The 15,909-nt window shown below is 36.5% G+C and overlaps 1 protein-coding gene across 2 annotated transcripts in view; it reads right to left on the bottom strand.

Moving 5' to 3' along the window:
* The window catches only part of GLRA3 (glycine receptor alpha 3), a 136,835-nt gene that overhangs the window by 107,114 nt on the left and 13,812 nt on the right, over positions 1 to 15,909 (bottom strand). For both annotated transcript variants that reach the window (XM_045831527.1, XM_045831528.1), the window contains exon 2: positions 5,773 to 5,900. In XM_045831527.1, coding sequence (XP_045687483.1) covers positions 5,773 to 5,900 — 128 coding nt within the window. The remainder of the gene's footprint in view (positions 1 to 5,772; positions 5,901 to 15,909) is intronic.

Genomic DNA, 15,909 nt, shown 5'->3' with positions numbered 1-15,909 from the left:
CAGAGATGGATAAAGGCAAAATAACAAAGCCTTAGCAATTATATTATTGCTATTCACATTGGGGAAAATTCTTCACTGGGCAGATCTAGAGCAAACAAAGAGACAAACAATAACCCAAGTGTTTATGAAAATGACTCTAAGTAATTGTTGACATAATGTTGTATTAGTTAAAGCCTCACACTTTTTAAAGACAGGGAATGCAATTGAAAAATTAATTCTCAAAAATGTTTGGTGAATTGTTATTTTGGATAAATACATATTTTACGTAGTCATGTCACAAGGCGAGATATTTATTTTTTAACTACCAAAAGCATATATAATGACTTTAAGTCCAGATTTTAAATTACTTGTTAGATACTCAAAAAAGGTTTAAAAATTATAGCATAAAATGGGATACAGCTAATTCATCTCCTTTCTCTTACACCACAGTCAAGTGGTATAAGATAGGCTTCCATGCCAGGGATGGCTGCGGGAGGTGATGACCTACAACAGGATGAGAAGGGACCTGTGGAGAGGGTTTACATGGCACAGGATGTTGGAGCCAGAGTGAGGGAGAAGAATGTTGCCACAGTGGGGTGGCCTGGTGTGGGTTATTAGAACCAGAGAAGGGCATCCTGGCCTGGGAGACAGAGACTGAACAGGACCTGAGGGCATTTGTGCAGGAGAGGTAGTGGCTGCAGACAAGGGAGATTCATTGCATGTTGATCAAATACAGAATTAGATTAAGGATAATGAGAGCCAGGGTTCTTACTGTCAGATGAGCAAGTTAAACTATGGAAACTCGGAAACTAGAATACACTTATGGAATTAGAAATATCAAAGTGAACCCACGGTTTTCAATAGATAAAGAAGTAAATACATCGATGTAAATTTATATGCTTATATATATGAATATACATATATGTGTGTTTGTATCTATATGTGTATATTTATGCATATATGTATATGTATAAAGATATATCTTGCCAAGCATGTACTTAATCAACTAATCAAAGTAAACATCACCAGTTATGCTAAAAAAATTAAGATGGTTCACCATCTGGTAAGATGCAATCAGAACATAGCATCACTTCTGATGCTATATCTCTCGAGACAAATCACCTAAACCAAATCATGAGTAAACATTGGACTAATACAAACTGAGGTACACTCTGTAAAATCAAGGGATCATAATATTTTTTGGATGCCTAGGTCATAACAGTCATAGAAAGAATGAGCTTCTGATTCAGGCTGAAGGAGGCAATGATAAATGACAAATAAAATACAAGATGTGATTCTAAACTAGATCATTTTACTATGAAGCCATTATTCAGAAAACTGATAAAATCTGAATGGCGGCACACAAACTGGGTGGTAGCTCTATATCCATGTTACAACAACTTGCTTGTTTCAATGGTTAGATGGTGGTTATTTGGAAAATGTTCTTATTTGTATGAAACACTCAAGTGTTGGGGCATCAGGTCAGCAACTTATTTTCAAGGAGTTTGGAAAAAAATAGCTAAGTGCTATATTTGCAAATCTGTTAGTCTGAGATTGCTTTGAAATGAAAAAGAAGTAACTGTTATAGAAAAATACATTACAAGTTAAAATAAAATAGAACCTAAAATTATAGAAAACAATCTAAATCTGTGAATATTTCAGGTGAATATCTACAATTTTAGAAAGACTTGTTACTGAAGAGATTCTTCTTAGTAAAATGATCTTATAAGATATAAAAATGCAAGTAGGAAATACAACTTTAAAAAATAATGATGAATTTTATTCAAGAATAACAGCATTTGGATGGATGCACAGGAATAGTTAAAATTATAAAGGAAATGCTAACACTTTCCTTAAAAAAAATACAGGCAGGAAATTTGTATTAGGTACACAGGTGATTCTGGGAATAGAATGTGTTGCAGCAGAAATGGCTATTTTAAACCTAAATATGTGAGGTGGGAGAAAGGAGTTAATATAGAGAACTATTACAGATGAAAAGACAGAAACCACAAAGACTGGAAAAGCAAACAATGTTATTTCTAGATAAAGAGTGTGGTCATTAAAAACAGAATTTTTAAAATATGCAGTCAGTGTTTGGGAGGAAGACATAGTCAGGTGATTGCTGAGAAGTACTTTCTGCCTGGATCCAAATTAGACTCAAGGGTTATCAAAGACCAACCAAGGGCCCAGATAATAGGGCCAAAAAACAGACATAAAATCCAGAGAAAGCTGGTGAAGTAGTCTAGTGAAATAATATTTTATCATCTATGGATGGACTATAGGTTTCTAATTCCAGATGACTCCCGAAAGCTTCTATTTAAAGAGGTGGACTGAAGAGTTTTCTTTCTCTCTGAAGACATAAAAATTATATTACCAAATAAAAATGAGACTAAACATCTCATACCAAAGGGGAATGGGAGGGTATTCATGATCAGTTTAATGACAAAATATAAAAGAAAGAAAACAGAGCAAAGCTAAAAATAAATGTAGGTGAGGACTACAAGGAGAAGGGAGCTAATATACTAAGAATGACCCAGCGTTCTTGACTTTTTTGTCTCACTTATTTTGCTTAGCATCATATTCTCAAGATCCACCTATGTTGTTGCAGATGGCCATAATTCATCCTTTCTTATGGCTGTGCAGTATCCTGTTGTGTATACGTATCACATCTTCTTTATCCAGCTGCCTACTGATGGACACTTGGGTTGCTTCCATACCTTGACTATTGTAAATAATGCTGCAATGAACATAGGGGTGCAAGGATCTTTGTGAATAAATGTTTTCAAATTTTTCGGGTAGATATAGGCAGATAATGAGTCAGACAGAAAAAGTCAAGAAACACATGAGTTCACTCATATGTGGGATATAAAACTGAAAACAACAAATGAACAAACAAGGCAAACAAAGAAACAAAAACACAAACAACTTGGTGGTGACCAGAGGGAAAGGCCGTGGACAGTAGCAAAGGGTAAAGGGGGTGACATACACAGCGACCGAAGATTTGATTCTGGGTGGTGGGCACATAATGCAGAATACAGATGATGGATGTATCATAGAATTTGTACATCTGAAGCCTATATGATTTTATTAACCAATGTCACCCCAATGAATTTAATAATAAAAAAGAATGCCCTAGAGAGACACAAATCATAGGATCCCCTATAGAAGAGGAAGTGGGGAGTTGGAAGGGCCTGAGGAAAAACCACAGGTACCTGTCTCAAAAAGCTCCCTGATTCCCATCCATATGCCTGTAGAGCAGAGTAGGCTGGGATTTAGCCCTATGGAATCTTTGGAGGAATGGAAATGACTTTTTGTTGTTAGTTTTGCAAACATAGTTTATTAAGGTGATTGGAAATAGTATGGTTCTGTTCATTAGTGCTGACTTTTTAATCGCCTTCTAGTTCCAGCTTTTTGAGCTATAATCAACATACAACATCCTGCCAGCTTAAGGCACACAATGTATAGATTTGACACACTTACATAATGCAATATAATTACCACCACAGCACTAGCTAACACCTCTGTCACTGCACACAATTACTATTTTACTTTTTGTAGTGACAACATTTAATCTACACTTTCAGCAACTTCCAAGTATACAGTACAGTATCACTAACTATAGTCACAGTGTAGTGCATTAGATCTTCAGAACTTATTCATCTTTGGTTTGTAAGAAGTTAAAAAAAAAAGGGGAAATAACATTTTTCACTGGGAAAAACAGAGTCCCTGACAGTACTCCAAAACTAAAACCTTCTCTGTTTTGACATCTGGTGAATGAACCTCAGACCAAAGCTCAGTCAACACTCGGCACTCACTGACAGCAGTGCTCCAGCCAAGGCCAAGATGGCTCCATCCTGGTTTCCTTTCCAGAGAGAGAAAGAGCAGAAAACCACCTCCCTACACACACACACACACACACACACACACACACACACACGACTCAACTTGTCTCAACACCCAGGCAAATCAACGCAATCAATCCTTCCTGAACTACAGAACATTTTTCTCACGTATTAGAAAAGTAGAGACTTCAGGAGAGTGGAGATAAATAAACATAACTGTTCCTGCAGGAAGAAAAGAGAAATCATTGTGCAGAAAGGGAAAACAGAAGAGGGGGAAGGGAAGAACGGAGATGTTAAATTAGTAGTCTGTTTAGTGCAAAGGAACCTCACAGTGCCTGGTTTGTGGAAGGTCTAGAAAGCGATCAGACAGATTTCACCAGAAGGAACCAACTCTACTTTTGGAGTTTTGGCCTCGGGAAGTGAGACTGTGCATAAGGATTGTCATGGCAGGGAGCTGCTGCTTTTCATCACTAATATTTTTAGACAATTTTATGTTTGCCAAGGTCAGGTACATGGTTTTTACTATTATCATAAATAAAATAAGTAGTTACACATACAAAACAACATCTGCCTAGCAACCTATGATACCACCTCCATGACCTCACATCTGAAGAGAATAGTTTAGGATAAAGAGGACTTGAAGAGACCATAATACGATCACAGAATTAAAATGCCCCTGAACATGCTGAAAGGATACAGATGAAACCACATAATGTCCAAGAGGAAATTAGAAGACAAATCTGAACAATTCTCCTTAAATCGAGAGGGAAGGAGCAAGAGCCAAGGGTATGAGTGGGAGTGTGTTAGACAGAGATAATAGAGGAAATCAGATTTTTTTAAAGAGAAAGAATTGTTTTGTAAAATGACACAATGCCAGCATAAGCAATACTTTTATTAAAGACAAATGTCTATAGGAGAAAACTGCTTTCTCTCAATTTGTAAAAGATCTTCATAATGCTGAATTTCTCATTTTTATTCAAATATGATATCCCTTAAAACTGTACTATTTCCTTACAGTTTGCATTTAGTGTTTTTCTTCTTTGCAGTTAAAACTATTAATGGTCAAAATTCTTAAAAACAAATGAATAAATGCAATCCACATTTTAAATGTTAAACTCATTTTTAAATTGAAGCAATTTATAATTTTCTACTCATAAATTATCAAAAAATTTTACTCTTATTTTTTTCTCCTGCTTCCCATTCTTAGTATTTATTAGTCCTCTCAAATTAATTCTTATATCACTGTTAAACAATTACATTTTTATTCCATTAGAATAAATTCAGAAAAATAAAGAATTACTGTAGAACACATTTTTTTCCTTTCACTTCTAGGAGTGAAAATAGCTTAACTGAATCTTACACAATATGTATGTATTCTTATAAATAATTATTCTTAAGTAAATAAAATATTATTCAAGAGATATTAAATAAGTAGTGGCATGAATGTAGCTTTCTAATCTTTTACCATAGATTAAATCACAGGACACATTATCATTCTGGGTTATCCACATGCAACTTGTGTGTTATCACTACACTAAACAAAAAAATAATAAAGAGTACTCAGGTTGATAATTATACTCTTTCCTATAAATTTAGATAAAACATTTGGTAGGCAGAATAATTTCTTAGATGTTATCAGTGGCTTTTAGATATGCAGACCTTTTTCTAGTACATAGATTCAACAACTATTTGATTCTTCACAATGTATAATGTTCTGCTGTGGGGGATTTAAAATATAAGGAGGTAATTGTCAGCTCTAAAGAAGCTTTCATTCCAGTTAGTGAGAATATTCCATTGTAGTTATGAGAGAAAAAAAATATATATACATATGTATATATACATAGATTCTGAAGTAAGCATCAGAATTTTTAGTGGAATCCATCTTAAAACTCTATCTTGCTTAATCAAATTTAAAACACATTCCATATATAGCGGTAAGTAGAACAATTACCTTTAAAATTGGGTCTGATTCTTGCATCATATCCTGATGTCCTCCCCATTAATTTGTCCAAAAAGTCTGAGGGTGACATTGGAGCACTTCGGGATCTTGCACTATCTGTTTCCTTTGTTGCTACCAAACTAATATGAAAACAAAAAAAAACATAAATTTTACCAAAAAAAGTCTTCCTAACAATTATTACTCACAAATACAAAATTAATATGCTAAGCAAAAGTAGCTCTGGGAAAAAAAGAAAAGCTCTATATAATACACAGTATCTGTGACCACATCAGCAGACAGGTAGATATTCATATGTTTACAGTCAGTATTTGTAATGAATGTTGCACAGGTGTTTAGTCCAAGGGTCACAAGTTACATTATGTTCTGTTAAAGACAAATTATTAGGCTTTCAAAACTTGCATGTCCCCAAACTTGATTTCTGATTGCAGTTTTTAGCTAAAAGTATCCTTAATGATTCAGGCTTAAGAAAAAGTGAAAATTCAGCTGTAAAATACAATTCTTATTGCTTTTATCGAGGGGAAACATCACCTTTGGGTTCTGTGAATTTTTTTAAACAACATAAAACTTCTGTCTGACAGATTAAACAGTCAGGTTCTTTTCTCCAATAGGAGTGCCCCCTCTGTTAGTAACACACCCAGTCAAATCATTCTGCTCCCACTCTATCATTCACGTCTAGTACATTGTGTTCAGATCTAACTTTTGTTCATCAAAACTGAGAAATCCCCCTAAGTGTGGTATATGAACCTGGATATTGTACAATGAGAAACTGTGTCCAAGGAAGGTAAAGGGTTACTGTATTTTTTCTTCCAAACATTTTCCTTTCTATGCAGCTGCTGATCCTAGAAGCCTGTAAGTGTGCCCGCACCCCCACCCAGCTCCTCATTTATCTAGCTTGGTCCACAGAAGGCCTTGCTAATAGGAAATGCCTCTTTTCATCCAGAGGTTTGCTTAGGGAGGTAAAGCAGACTTTCCAAGCACACATGTGTTTGAAACTGATATCTTCCTACCGATTGATGTTACTTCCTGCAGATTGTCAATCACCGCACCCTCCAGCTCTGTCACTCACCTGCAAGCATTGCCAAACCCTGACCCTTGTGGTTACCACCTGATCTCAGCAGTATCAAGTTATTAAATCTCTCCTGCCAGAATGTTTTTATATCACTTAAGAATGTATTATATATTTTTTCTTTTTTATTGAATGTATTGAGGTAACATTTGTTAACAAAACTATTTAGGTTTCAGGTCAGAATTTCTAATAAACAGTGACAATGGGACTGAGAGCTATCAGCATTAAATTGTCTACCACACATATGGATTCAGTGGTTCATAGGCACAACTTCAAAATTCAATATCGATGATAACGTGAAAACGATATTTCTGAAAGCACAGTATTACAGCTAACAGCACTTATTAGCTGTTACGCTCTTCCAGAGGTTCTGTCTAGTTCTGGACATTCTAAGTCACTTACCTTCCCAATGACTCTCACGCTATCTTGCTTTCTGCCTAAATAGAAGCTTCTCCTCTCCTTGTTCTGTTGGTTCCACATTACTTTGTGACACTTTATCTCTGATTATTACTAGTCAGTCGATCTCTCTGCTGTTGTGATCTCTGGAGAGTTTATTTTAATGTAATAATGAAAACCATCATCATCAAAAGAAAAAAAAAAGCCCACTATCTTCTGGCTAACTCTAGAACTTTCCTCTACCATCCAGTTTTAAGTAACATTTACTTGTCCTCTTAATCAGCATTTGCTTGTTTTCCGTGCCCCAAGGACAGAGGGCAGAAAGGCATTGTCAGGCTCTCACAGCTCTGTATTGCTGCTTCTACACCATTCTCTCTATTTCCTTGGCAAAAGCCTTCCTTTCTGTTATCAGGAGGCAAAACCTACATTCTCCTACCAGCAAATAAGACTAGCTGGATCTAAATGAATAATAGTCTTCCCCTCGCCTATTAAAAATCATGGATAACTTATGCCTGCTGAACTGGCAGTCGCTCACGTTTTGCACTGGAGGGGGAAGATTATTATAGATTATCTGGAGTCCCACATGTAGCGACACATATCCTCATAAGTGAGAAGTGGGGGCATACTTGATGATAGACAGAAGAAGGAAGACCATGTGCCCACAGAGACAGAGATCAGAGTGATTTGGTCACAGCCAAGAGATGTCAGCCATCAGCAGAGAGTGAAAGTGAAGAGATGGATTCTTCCTTAGAACCTCTGTGGCGAGCATGGTCCTGCTCACACCTCGGCTGGGCCCCCGTGAACTGGTTTCAGACTGCTGGATTCCAGAACTGGGAGGGAGTGCGTTGTTGTTGTTTTAAGCTACTCATTGGGGTAATTTGTAACAGCAGTCATAAAAAACGAATACAAACCTTCCAGTGAGTTTTCCCTTTTAGCTATTCTCTTTTCAACCACAGAAGTACTCTTTTGTTCTTTTTTTTTTAATCTATCTCTTTGTTGGTATTTTGTATTTGGTGAGATATTATTGTCATATTTTCTTTTTAGTTCTTTGGACATGGTTTCCTTTAGTCCTTTGAATGTGTTAAAAAATGGCTTGCTGAAATTCTTTGTCTGGTAATTCCTAAGGCTTTGTTTTCCTCTATTAGAAATAAAGAAAACTTTCTATTGATCACTTTTTTCTTATGTATGAACCATACCTCTTGGGGTTTGAATGTTTCATAAGTTTCATAAGTTTTTATTGGACATTTTAAATAATAAAACAGAAGCGGCAATTCTGCAAATTATATTGTCCCTTTCCCCTAGGGTTTGTGGCTGTTGTTGCTGTCTGGTTTTTTAAAATTAACTTTTCTGAACTAATTATGTGAAGTCTACATTCGTTATCATATACTATTATAGGACTATCTGTTCAGTTAGCTTAGAGATCAGTTGATAAATGGATAGGGCATTTCCTCAAATTCCTAGAACCAGTAAATCTTCCAGTATTTTCCAGGGGTTCTGTGTTCATGGGGTCATGCCTCAACGTAATGTCTTTCTATCATATAAAAGTATCCTTTCTCATGGCAAATGCAGTTAAATATCTGTTAAATATTGAAATCATGAATTTTGAATTCCCGTGTAATTTATTAGGTGCCAAGCACTGTGGTAAGGTATATAGAACACAATCTGAACCTTTAAAGTGTTCACAGTTCAATGGATTACTCTGTCTGGGCTCATGTGGCATCTACAGAGAATCCTTGGGAAGCACGGGGAGCAGGAGCTGGGTAGTGAGATTGCAGTAAAAAGAATGATTGGTCGGCTCCCTTCTACCACTGTGAGCAAATGCTTCGTGTTTTAGGAGAGAGATTCACCACAACCTCTACAGAATGATGCCTATGAAAAATGAGGAAATTCTGAGCAGAGAACTATTCCAATTTTCTTTACTAGTTATGTTCCCTTCAATGACAGAAGAGCCATCCCACTGCTTCTGGAAACTGATTTTATTTCTAAAGATTCACAATTTTGACTCAAAAAGAATTGTTGTCAGCAAAACAACATTGAGTCATTGCCTAAAAAGCATTTCTACATACTCTGTCCCTTCTTTTTCTAAAAGGGACCAAGGCTGTGCATACAGAAAACCTTTCCATTACCTGCAACTCTTTCTCTGGTATATTTCTCCCAGAACTTCCTTCCTATGACAGTATTACCTGAGATTTGCACAAAGTGAACATTACTAGACTGGCTTCAGAGACTTGCATGGATTTGAGAGAGCTCAGAGTAATTAATACATTGTACGAGGCTCTCTGTAATTCCAATCAGGAATCTATTCCAATTTTTAAATAGCCCCCATCATGTGTGCATACATAGTCAAACACATACTTTTGAGTTGTTTAAAAAACGAGGATAGTGGGAGGCAGTGGGAAGAAATGAAAGATTAGTTTAGAATGGATTTTGGATAAGAAAAGACCATCAAGTCCATTTTTTATCTAAACCTCGTAGCTTCAACAAAACTGTCATATTTGTAGCAAGTTACCAAGGTTGTTAGCAAATTACTTGTGATCACTACTTTTGAAAGAAGCAGCTTTGAATTTTTAAAAAGTGTTTTATTTATGAAAAATCTCCAAATGTGTGATAATTTGCCTGCCTCCCACATTTGGCTCTGCCTTTCCTTGCTATCCCAAGTACCGAATTTACCGTTAACTTTTACCGTGTGTGGGCTGAAATATACTCTCATCAATGAGCACTTTTTTCACTTAAGTATTTTATATATTTTTATCTTTATTAAACATATGCTACTTGAAAGTTCAGACACTTCAAATTCTGAGAGACTGGCAAAAACCTGTGTTCTTAAGCATTGAAATCAAACATTAAAATTCATCAAACAAAAAATAAGCCCCGTCCTCACATCTCATCCTCCCTTTCCTCTTCAATGAGACAAGGAGGTCAAATAAATCTACTTTTGGAGGACAGAGATAACCACCAAATATAGATGCTTTTAAGATAAACGTAATATGATTGTTGTACCTGTTTACCTCTGCTAAATGTACCTTGACATCGAGAGAAAATGTGATAGTTGTAGCTGGAAACATAATGTGAGTTTGAGCAAAGTCTTAGCACATGGGGCCACAGGACTCCACGCACCTACTCAGTTTGCACAGAAGGAAGGCGACCTGTGGGGAGTAAATCAGCGCCCAGATTCCTGAGGTAGAGAAGGTTGGGGTTTGATGGAGAAAAGACAGTTTTACCTTGTGGCCTATAGCTCCATAAATCAGTCCAATTGTAGGGTTACAATTCCTTGTGGGGAAAAAAAAAATCTGTTTTTATAATTTGGAATGTTTTGAGCTGTAGGAACACCAGAAATTGGTATTTTTAGCCCTGGCTAGAAAAATAAAACACAGAATGGAAAAAAGGAGTATTTTTCCCTTTTTTAATGGTTTCAGTCTCTTTAAGGGGAACTAAAGAGAAAGAAACTCAGATATGTGGGAATAGGTGAAGTTCTGAGCATCTCACACTAAAGCGCACTGCCTTAGAAAAGGAACCGTTTGCCGTGAAGGCGCACGCAGTGAAGCAGGCTTCAAGTTGATTGTGTGATATTATTTTAAAAGGAGGCCAAAGTGGAAGAATATAAAAGAACTACTCTAGAATATCTCTGGAGACTAGAGAAATAACTAAAAATCTTCAGGGTACTAGGATTTGATTTCTGCCACTGTGAGCAATGTGCTCATGAAATGCAATGACCATTTTACAAGGTGATCTCATTTCTACCTAAAGGCTGATGGGTGTGGTATAAACCCTGACATGTTTCTTTTTCTTTTGTAATCCAAGTGCCTGGCTTGAGCTGTGGTTGCTGAGGCATCCATTTCAAAGAGGAATCCACTTCAAAGACTGTCTTGAATGAACACATTGCCAGCCACACAACTAGATAAAGAGGCTCCTTTGTTTTAGAGACTTTGCTTGATTTAGGTAACTGACCATTTGGGCTACTTGTTTGTTTTCTCTTCCTGTGCTTTAAAATCCTCCTCTTGAGTTTTAAATTCACTAATAAATAGTGAGCCCGCCAAACCCTAGACCCTCCTCACCCTCCACCCTAATAAAAGTAGAACCCAGGCCCCTTCTCTGTCTCTCCCTCTCCTCTCCCCAACCCCTCTCCTTCTCCCTGTGACCTCACTGTGTGACTCCAGGTGTGCCACATAATTTCCAGATCTCATAAGTAATAAACCTGTATCTTTTCAAAGTTCCTCAAGCTTATTGTTGAAAGACATCTTGCAGTCACAGTAGGAACCATAAGTGTTGGTCCCATTGGAACACCATTTTAAGGAAGAGAAGCTGACTGTGGGAAGTTCTCTGGGTCCCAGGTGAGTGCTCCCTGGGCACATCTAGCTGACAGCATTACTGTGAATGGACCCAGACCTGCAGAAAACACGAACACTGGGCTACTTTAATTAAGCTAATAATAAAAATGATAATTGCTTCTTGATCTCCCAGGCACAGAATTCATATACATGATAGAACTTAATAGTCATAAATATGTAATTGCATATGTATTATACAGATGAAGAAACTAAGGTATAGAAGGTTTTGTGTTTGTTTGTTTGTTTGTTTGTTTGTTTCGTTGGTTGGTTGGTTGGGTTTTGGCCAGGCCATTCATAAACTAAATGTATAAGCCAATATTTTAAATCAAATTAAACTTTCCACTGAAAACAACCAAACAAGGCATTTTTTTATAAATCTGTGCATTGAAGAGGTAAAAACAATAAACCATCATTGCTAAAAACTAAAGAAAAAATCTCACAGAATTGAGTCAAGTATTCAGATCTGCATTTCTCTTAGAAATAGCATTAAACTCCACAGTCACTGAGTGGTTAACCATTTATGTGCACATTTTGAGAGCTTTATGGATTTAAGGGGATAAAAATTGTCATCAGGGACTCACCAGAGGAGTGAACTCCTCTGAGTTGGTTTGAAATAACAAATAATTACAACTTTTGAGTAAGAATGAATCAGAAATATAGAAGGCTTAGAGGAAGCTAAGTCTAGCTTGGAATCATCTCAATTTTGGAAACTAGAATAAAATAATTACAGATTGTTAGCAGTCTACTGCTCCAATAAAAGCAAACATAAATCAAACTCTTGCTATTACTGCGCAAACCTGTTCGTTCTCCATTGTTTTTGAACTTGGTTAATGGCAATTCCGTCTTTCCATTACTCAGGATGACAATCTTTGATAATCTTTGACTCCTCTTTTTATTTAACATATTATACCCATCTGGTCAGCCCTACCTTCTAATTTGGATCCATATTCCAACTGCATCTTATCACGTCCTCTTCAGCTTCTCTGATACAACCCACCACTGCCCATTACCTTTGCCTGGAACATTATTTGGTCCTCCATTCATCTAATTACCTTCTATTTGCCTTTATGATTTGGTTTGAACATCATTTCCTCAGGGAGCCTAGCTATCCCCTCTGGTTTTTTAAATCCTGCTAAAATATTTCTCAAGTTTGTAATGTCATTGGTAGTGCTTGTTTCAATGGCAACTGTCATTTTTAATAGAATCAATCAATCAATGTCTGTCTCCTACTTAGGATATTTTATTTAAGCAAAAATCATGAATGTTCCATTTGTTTTAGTAGCCCTGAAGCAATCTACATCACCCAGAGTAATTAATGAATAAATACCTTTGAAATGAATTAACTAAGTATAATGATGGAGAGCGCAAACATCAGAATATGACACTCCAAGTCCAGCAGTAATCATGCTTAGGGCGTATGTTTAGTACTACAGAGTCCATCTCTCTCTCTTTCTGTCCTTCTAAGTTGGGAGTGATGCTAATGAATATGCAGAGCAGATGATAGAACAAATTTTTAGAAATAGGAAAAAGTCAAGATATAAAAATCTGAGAGTACAACTTAAATCATCAAAGTTATGTATGTCAGAAAGCCATCATTTAAGGGCAGAACTGGGGAATTATAAACTGGACTGTCACAGTGCCTTTTTAAGCAGGCCCGATAGTGCAGTGATGTTTACATTCAGTGCTTCAGAGGATTAATGTGATCACAGGTGTCTGTGCTCAGTGCTAGTTGTCAGTGATAAACTACATGTTGCTACTGTGTTCATACATGAAGGTTAGTATAGGGTTACAGGTGGGGGATGGGTGAGGAAAGGAACCCTCCATTCAGTTGTAAAATAGATGACAAAGGATTAGCCAGTTTAGTCATCTGAGGTTTCTTAACCCTAATCTTTATACAGTCTTCTTGTTTTATCTACAAAATATATTCTTATAGTAAAAATCACTCATTTTTACTAAACATGTTAAAAATGCTGTGCTCAGTCCTGGCTGGCGTAGCTCAGTGGATTGAGTGTGGGCTGTGAACCAAAGCATCGCAGGTTTGATTCCCAGTCAGGGCACATGCCTGGGTTGCAGGCCACGGCCCCCAGCAACCGCACATTGATGTTTCTCTCTCTCTCTCTTTCTCCCTCCCTTCCCTCTCTAAAAATAAATAAATAAAATCTTTTAAAAAATGCTGTGCTTAGAACTCAGGATGATTCCTGAGTTCTAACAGGAAAACAGGATGGTTCCTGTTTTAGAACTTCTAAAACAACTTCTATTAGCTTCAATGCAAGCTGTCTATTCTCATGGGTAAGAGTTTACTTTATAGTTTTTTGGCATCAACTTATTTCAATCAAAGGAACTAAAAGGCCACACAACATAGCTAATTAACTCACTGATTTGTAGCTTCTTGAGGACATTTCTTTTAAAGAAAACTAATTAAGTTTTTCAGATATTTTGAAAATAATTTGCAATAGACTGAATAGTTCCTACTGCATGTTGAGCATGCAAGATAATTAAAAGGAAGTCATTCCAATACCATGGTTGAGGCCTCAGATGGAGAGCCACAAGGCTTACACTTTATTCCAGCTTCATCACGAGCTAGTTGTTTCACCTTGGGAAAGCCAGTATAAAAATGGAGATTTAAAGTGGCATCCATTTGTCACAAGTGACTTTAGTAAACCAAATGGCAATTACACATGTGTTTCAGAAAATGCCAAGCTCTTATGCCAGTGTTGAGATTTTTCATTTAATACCATGGCTTTTTTTGATCAGGGATATTTTTAAGTGAAGGAAAAAGAAATTCACTCACGCTAATTTATGTCAAAGGGTCTGGGTGGTTATAGTAGTACATCAGGAAATCCAAGTGCAGAAAATACAGACATTCATCAAGAAAGACTAAGCACCATTGAAGAAAAAAAAAGTCCAATTACTGACCCCAGTTTATGGATTCGATTGTGGTTGAAACCACTTTAGCAAGTGAGGTTGAAAGTCACAGTGTCAATGCGTGGCTGTAGGGGCCTCGCCTGTTCACTGCTCTTTCTTAAATAACATCTACCCAGGACATTCAGTTTTTCAGAACTCAACTACTACATAATATTTGAAGCAAAAAAAGAAAAAAGTAACCACTTCATAGGCCTTTAAAATATGCACAAAGCTTGTTTAAAAACTCTTATTTTACTCTAATATATGTGCATTCTACAAAATACATCATAAAATACAGTAAAATGGAGAGGAAAACACCTTAATCCACCCCCCACAGAGGAGTGATACAGAAATCACCCTTTACTTTCAACTTTAACTGTTACAGATATTTACAATGACAACAACAAAAACCCACCACAGCAAAAGTAGTACTACTTTATTCTGAACTCCCTACTTTCTATTTTTCAATTGTGTTTGCATCAATGCTTACTAATAAAATGAATTTTTATAAACTCGTTTTATAATAGTGAATTCATCTCCAAATCAATAAGACTCAGGATATAAAAACACACTATTTTTAAGCACCAACCTCTGGAGTCTCTGCACCTGAAAAGGGATGTTCACAGAATATTAAAATGAATGAGAAATCACACAGAACAAAGGCATGCATCAAACAATAAAGAAAAAGAAGAGTTTATAATTGGAAGTGGTAAGGAAAGGTAAATGTAGCAATGAGTTATGGTACTACTTAGTTTCCCTGTAGTGAAAATTACATGAGACATCAAGGTGTTTATGGGACTATATTCTTTTAAAAAATTAAGACAGAAAAGAGGTCAGCAAAATGTATTCCCTGGTATTAACAGTACACTTAAAGCTACTGTTCGGCTGAGGTCACTCAGTCCACCCCTTCTCCCCTCTTCTCCCTCTGCCCCACCTGTTTCCCCCACTGCCTTCTACCTTCCTTCTTTGTAGATGCCTCAACTATTCTGGGGGAAAATGTTTACAGTTTCCTAGAAAACAAAAGGATTTTAAAATCCTGTAGATTGTAGAAGTTATCTCCTGTGGAAGCTAGAGCATATGTTTTCCTTTAATCACACATAACAAAATCTCTAGAAACAATGCTTTTCAGGAAAAAGCTAGCCAATTTCAAGATGCAAAAGAAAAGGGTTCAGAGGTCAGAGTACAAGATGTATGCCAACACACCAAACTTGGTGCCCAGGGATGAGAACAAAGAGTAACATTTTAAAAGCGGGTCTCATTTTTATATTTTCTATTAAAATATTAATTAAAAATTCTTACTGTGATTTGTGATTTGTGATTTTTTTAAATAAATTTTTATCATTATTCAATTACAACTGTCCCCCTTCTCCCCCATTACTCTCCCCTGCTCTGCCCACATTTCACCTTTTGAAGAGTGAGTGATCATTCCTTTTT

The sequence above is a fragment of the Phyllostomus hastatus genome, unplaced genomic scaffold (genome assembly GCF_019186645.2).
Source record: "Phyllostomus hastatus isolate PE091 unplaced genomic scaffold, TTU_PhHast_1.1 phas_contig_159, whole genome shotgun sequence".
NCBI lineage: Eukaryota > Metazoa > Chordata > Mammalia > Chiroptera > Phyllostomidae > Phyllostomus > Phyllostomus hastatus.
Note: the sequence above shows the minus strand (reverse complement) of the source record. Positions and strands in the feature narration are given on the sequence as shown.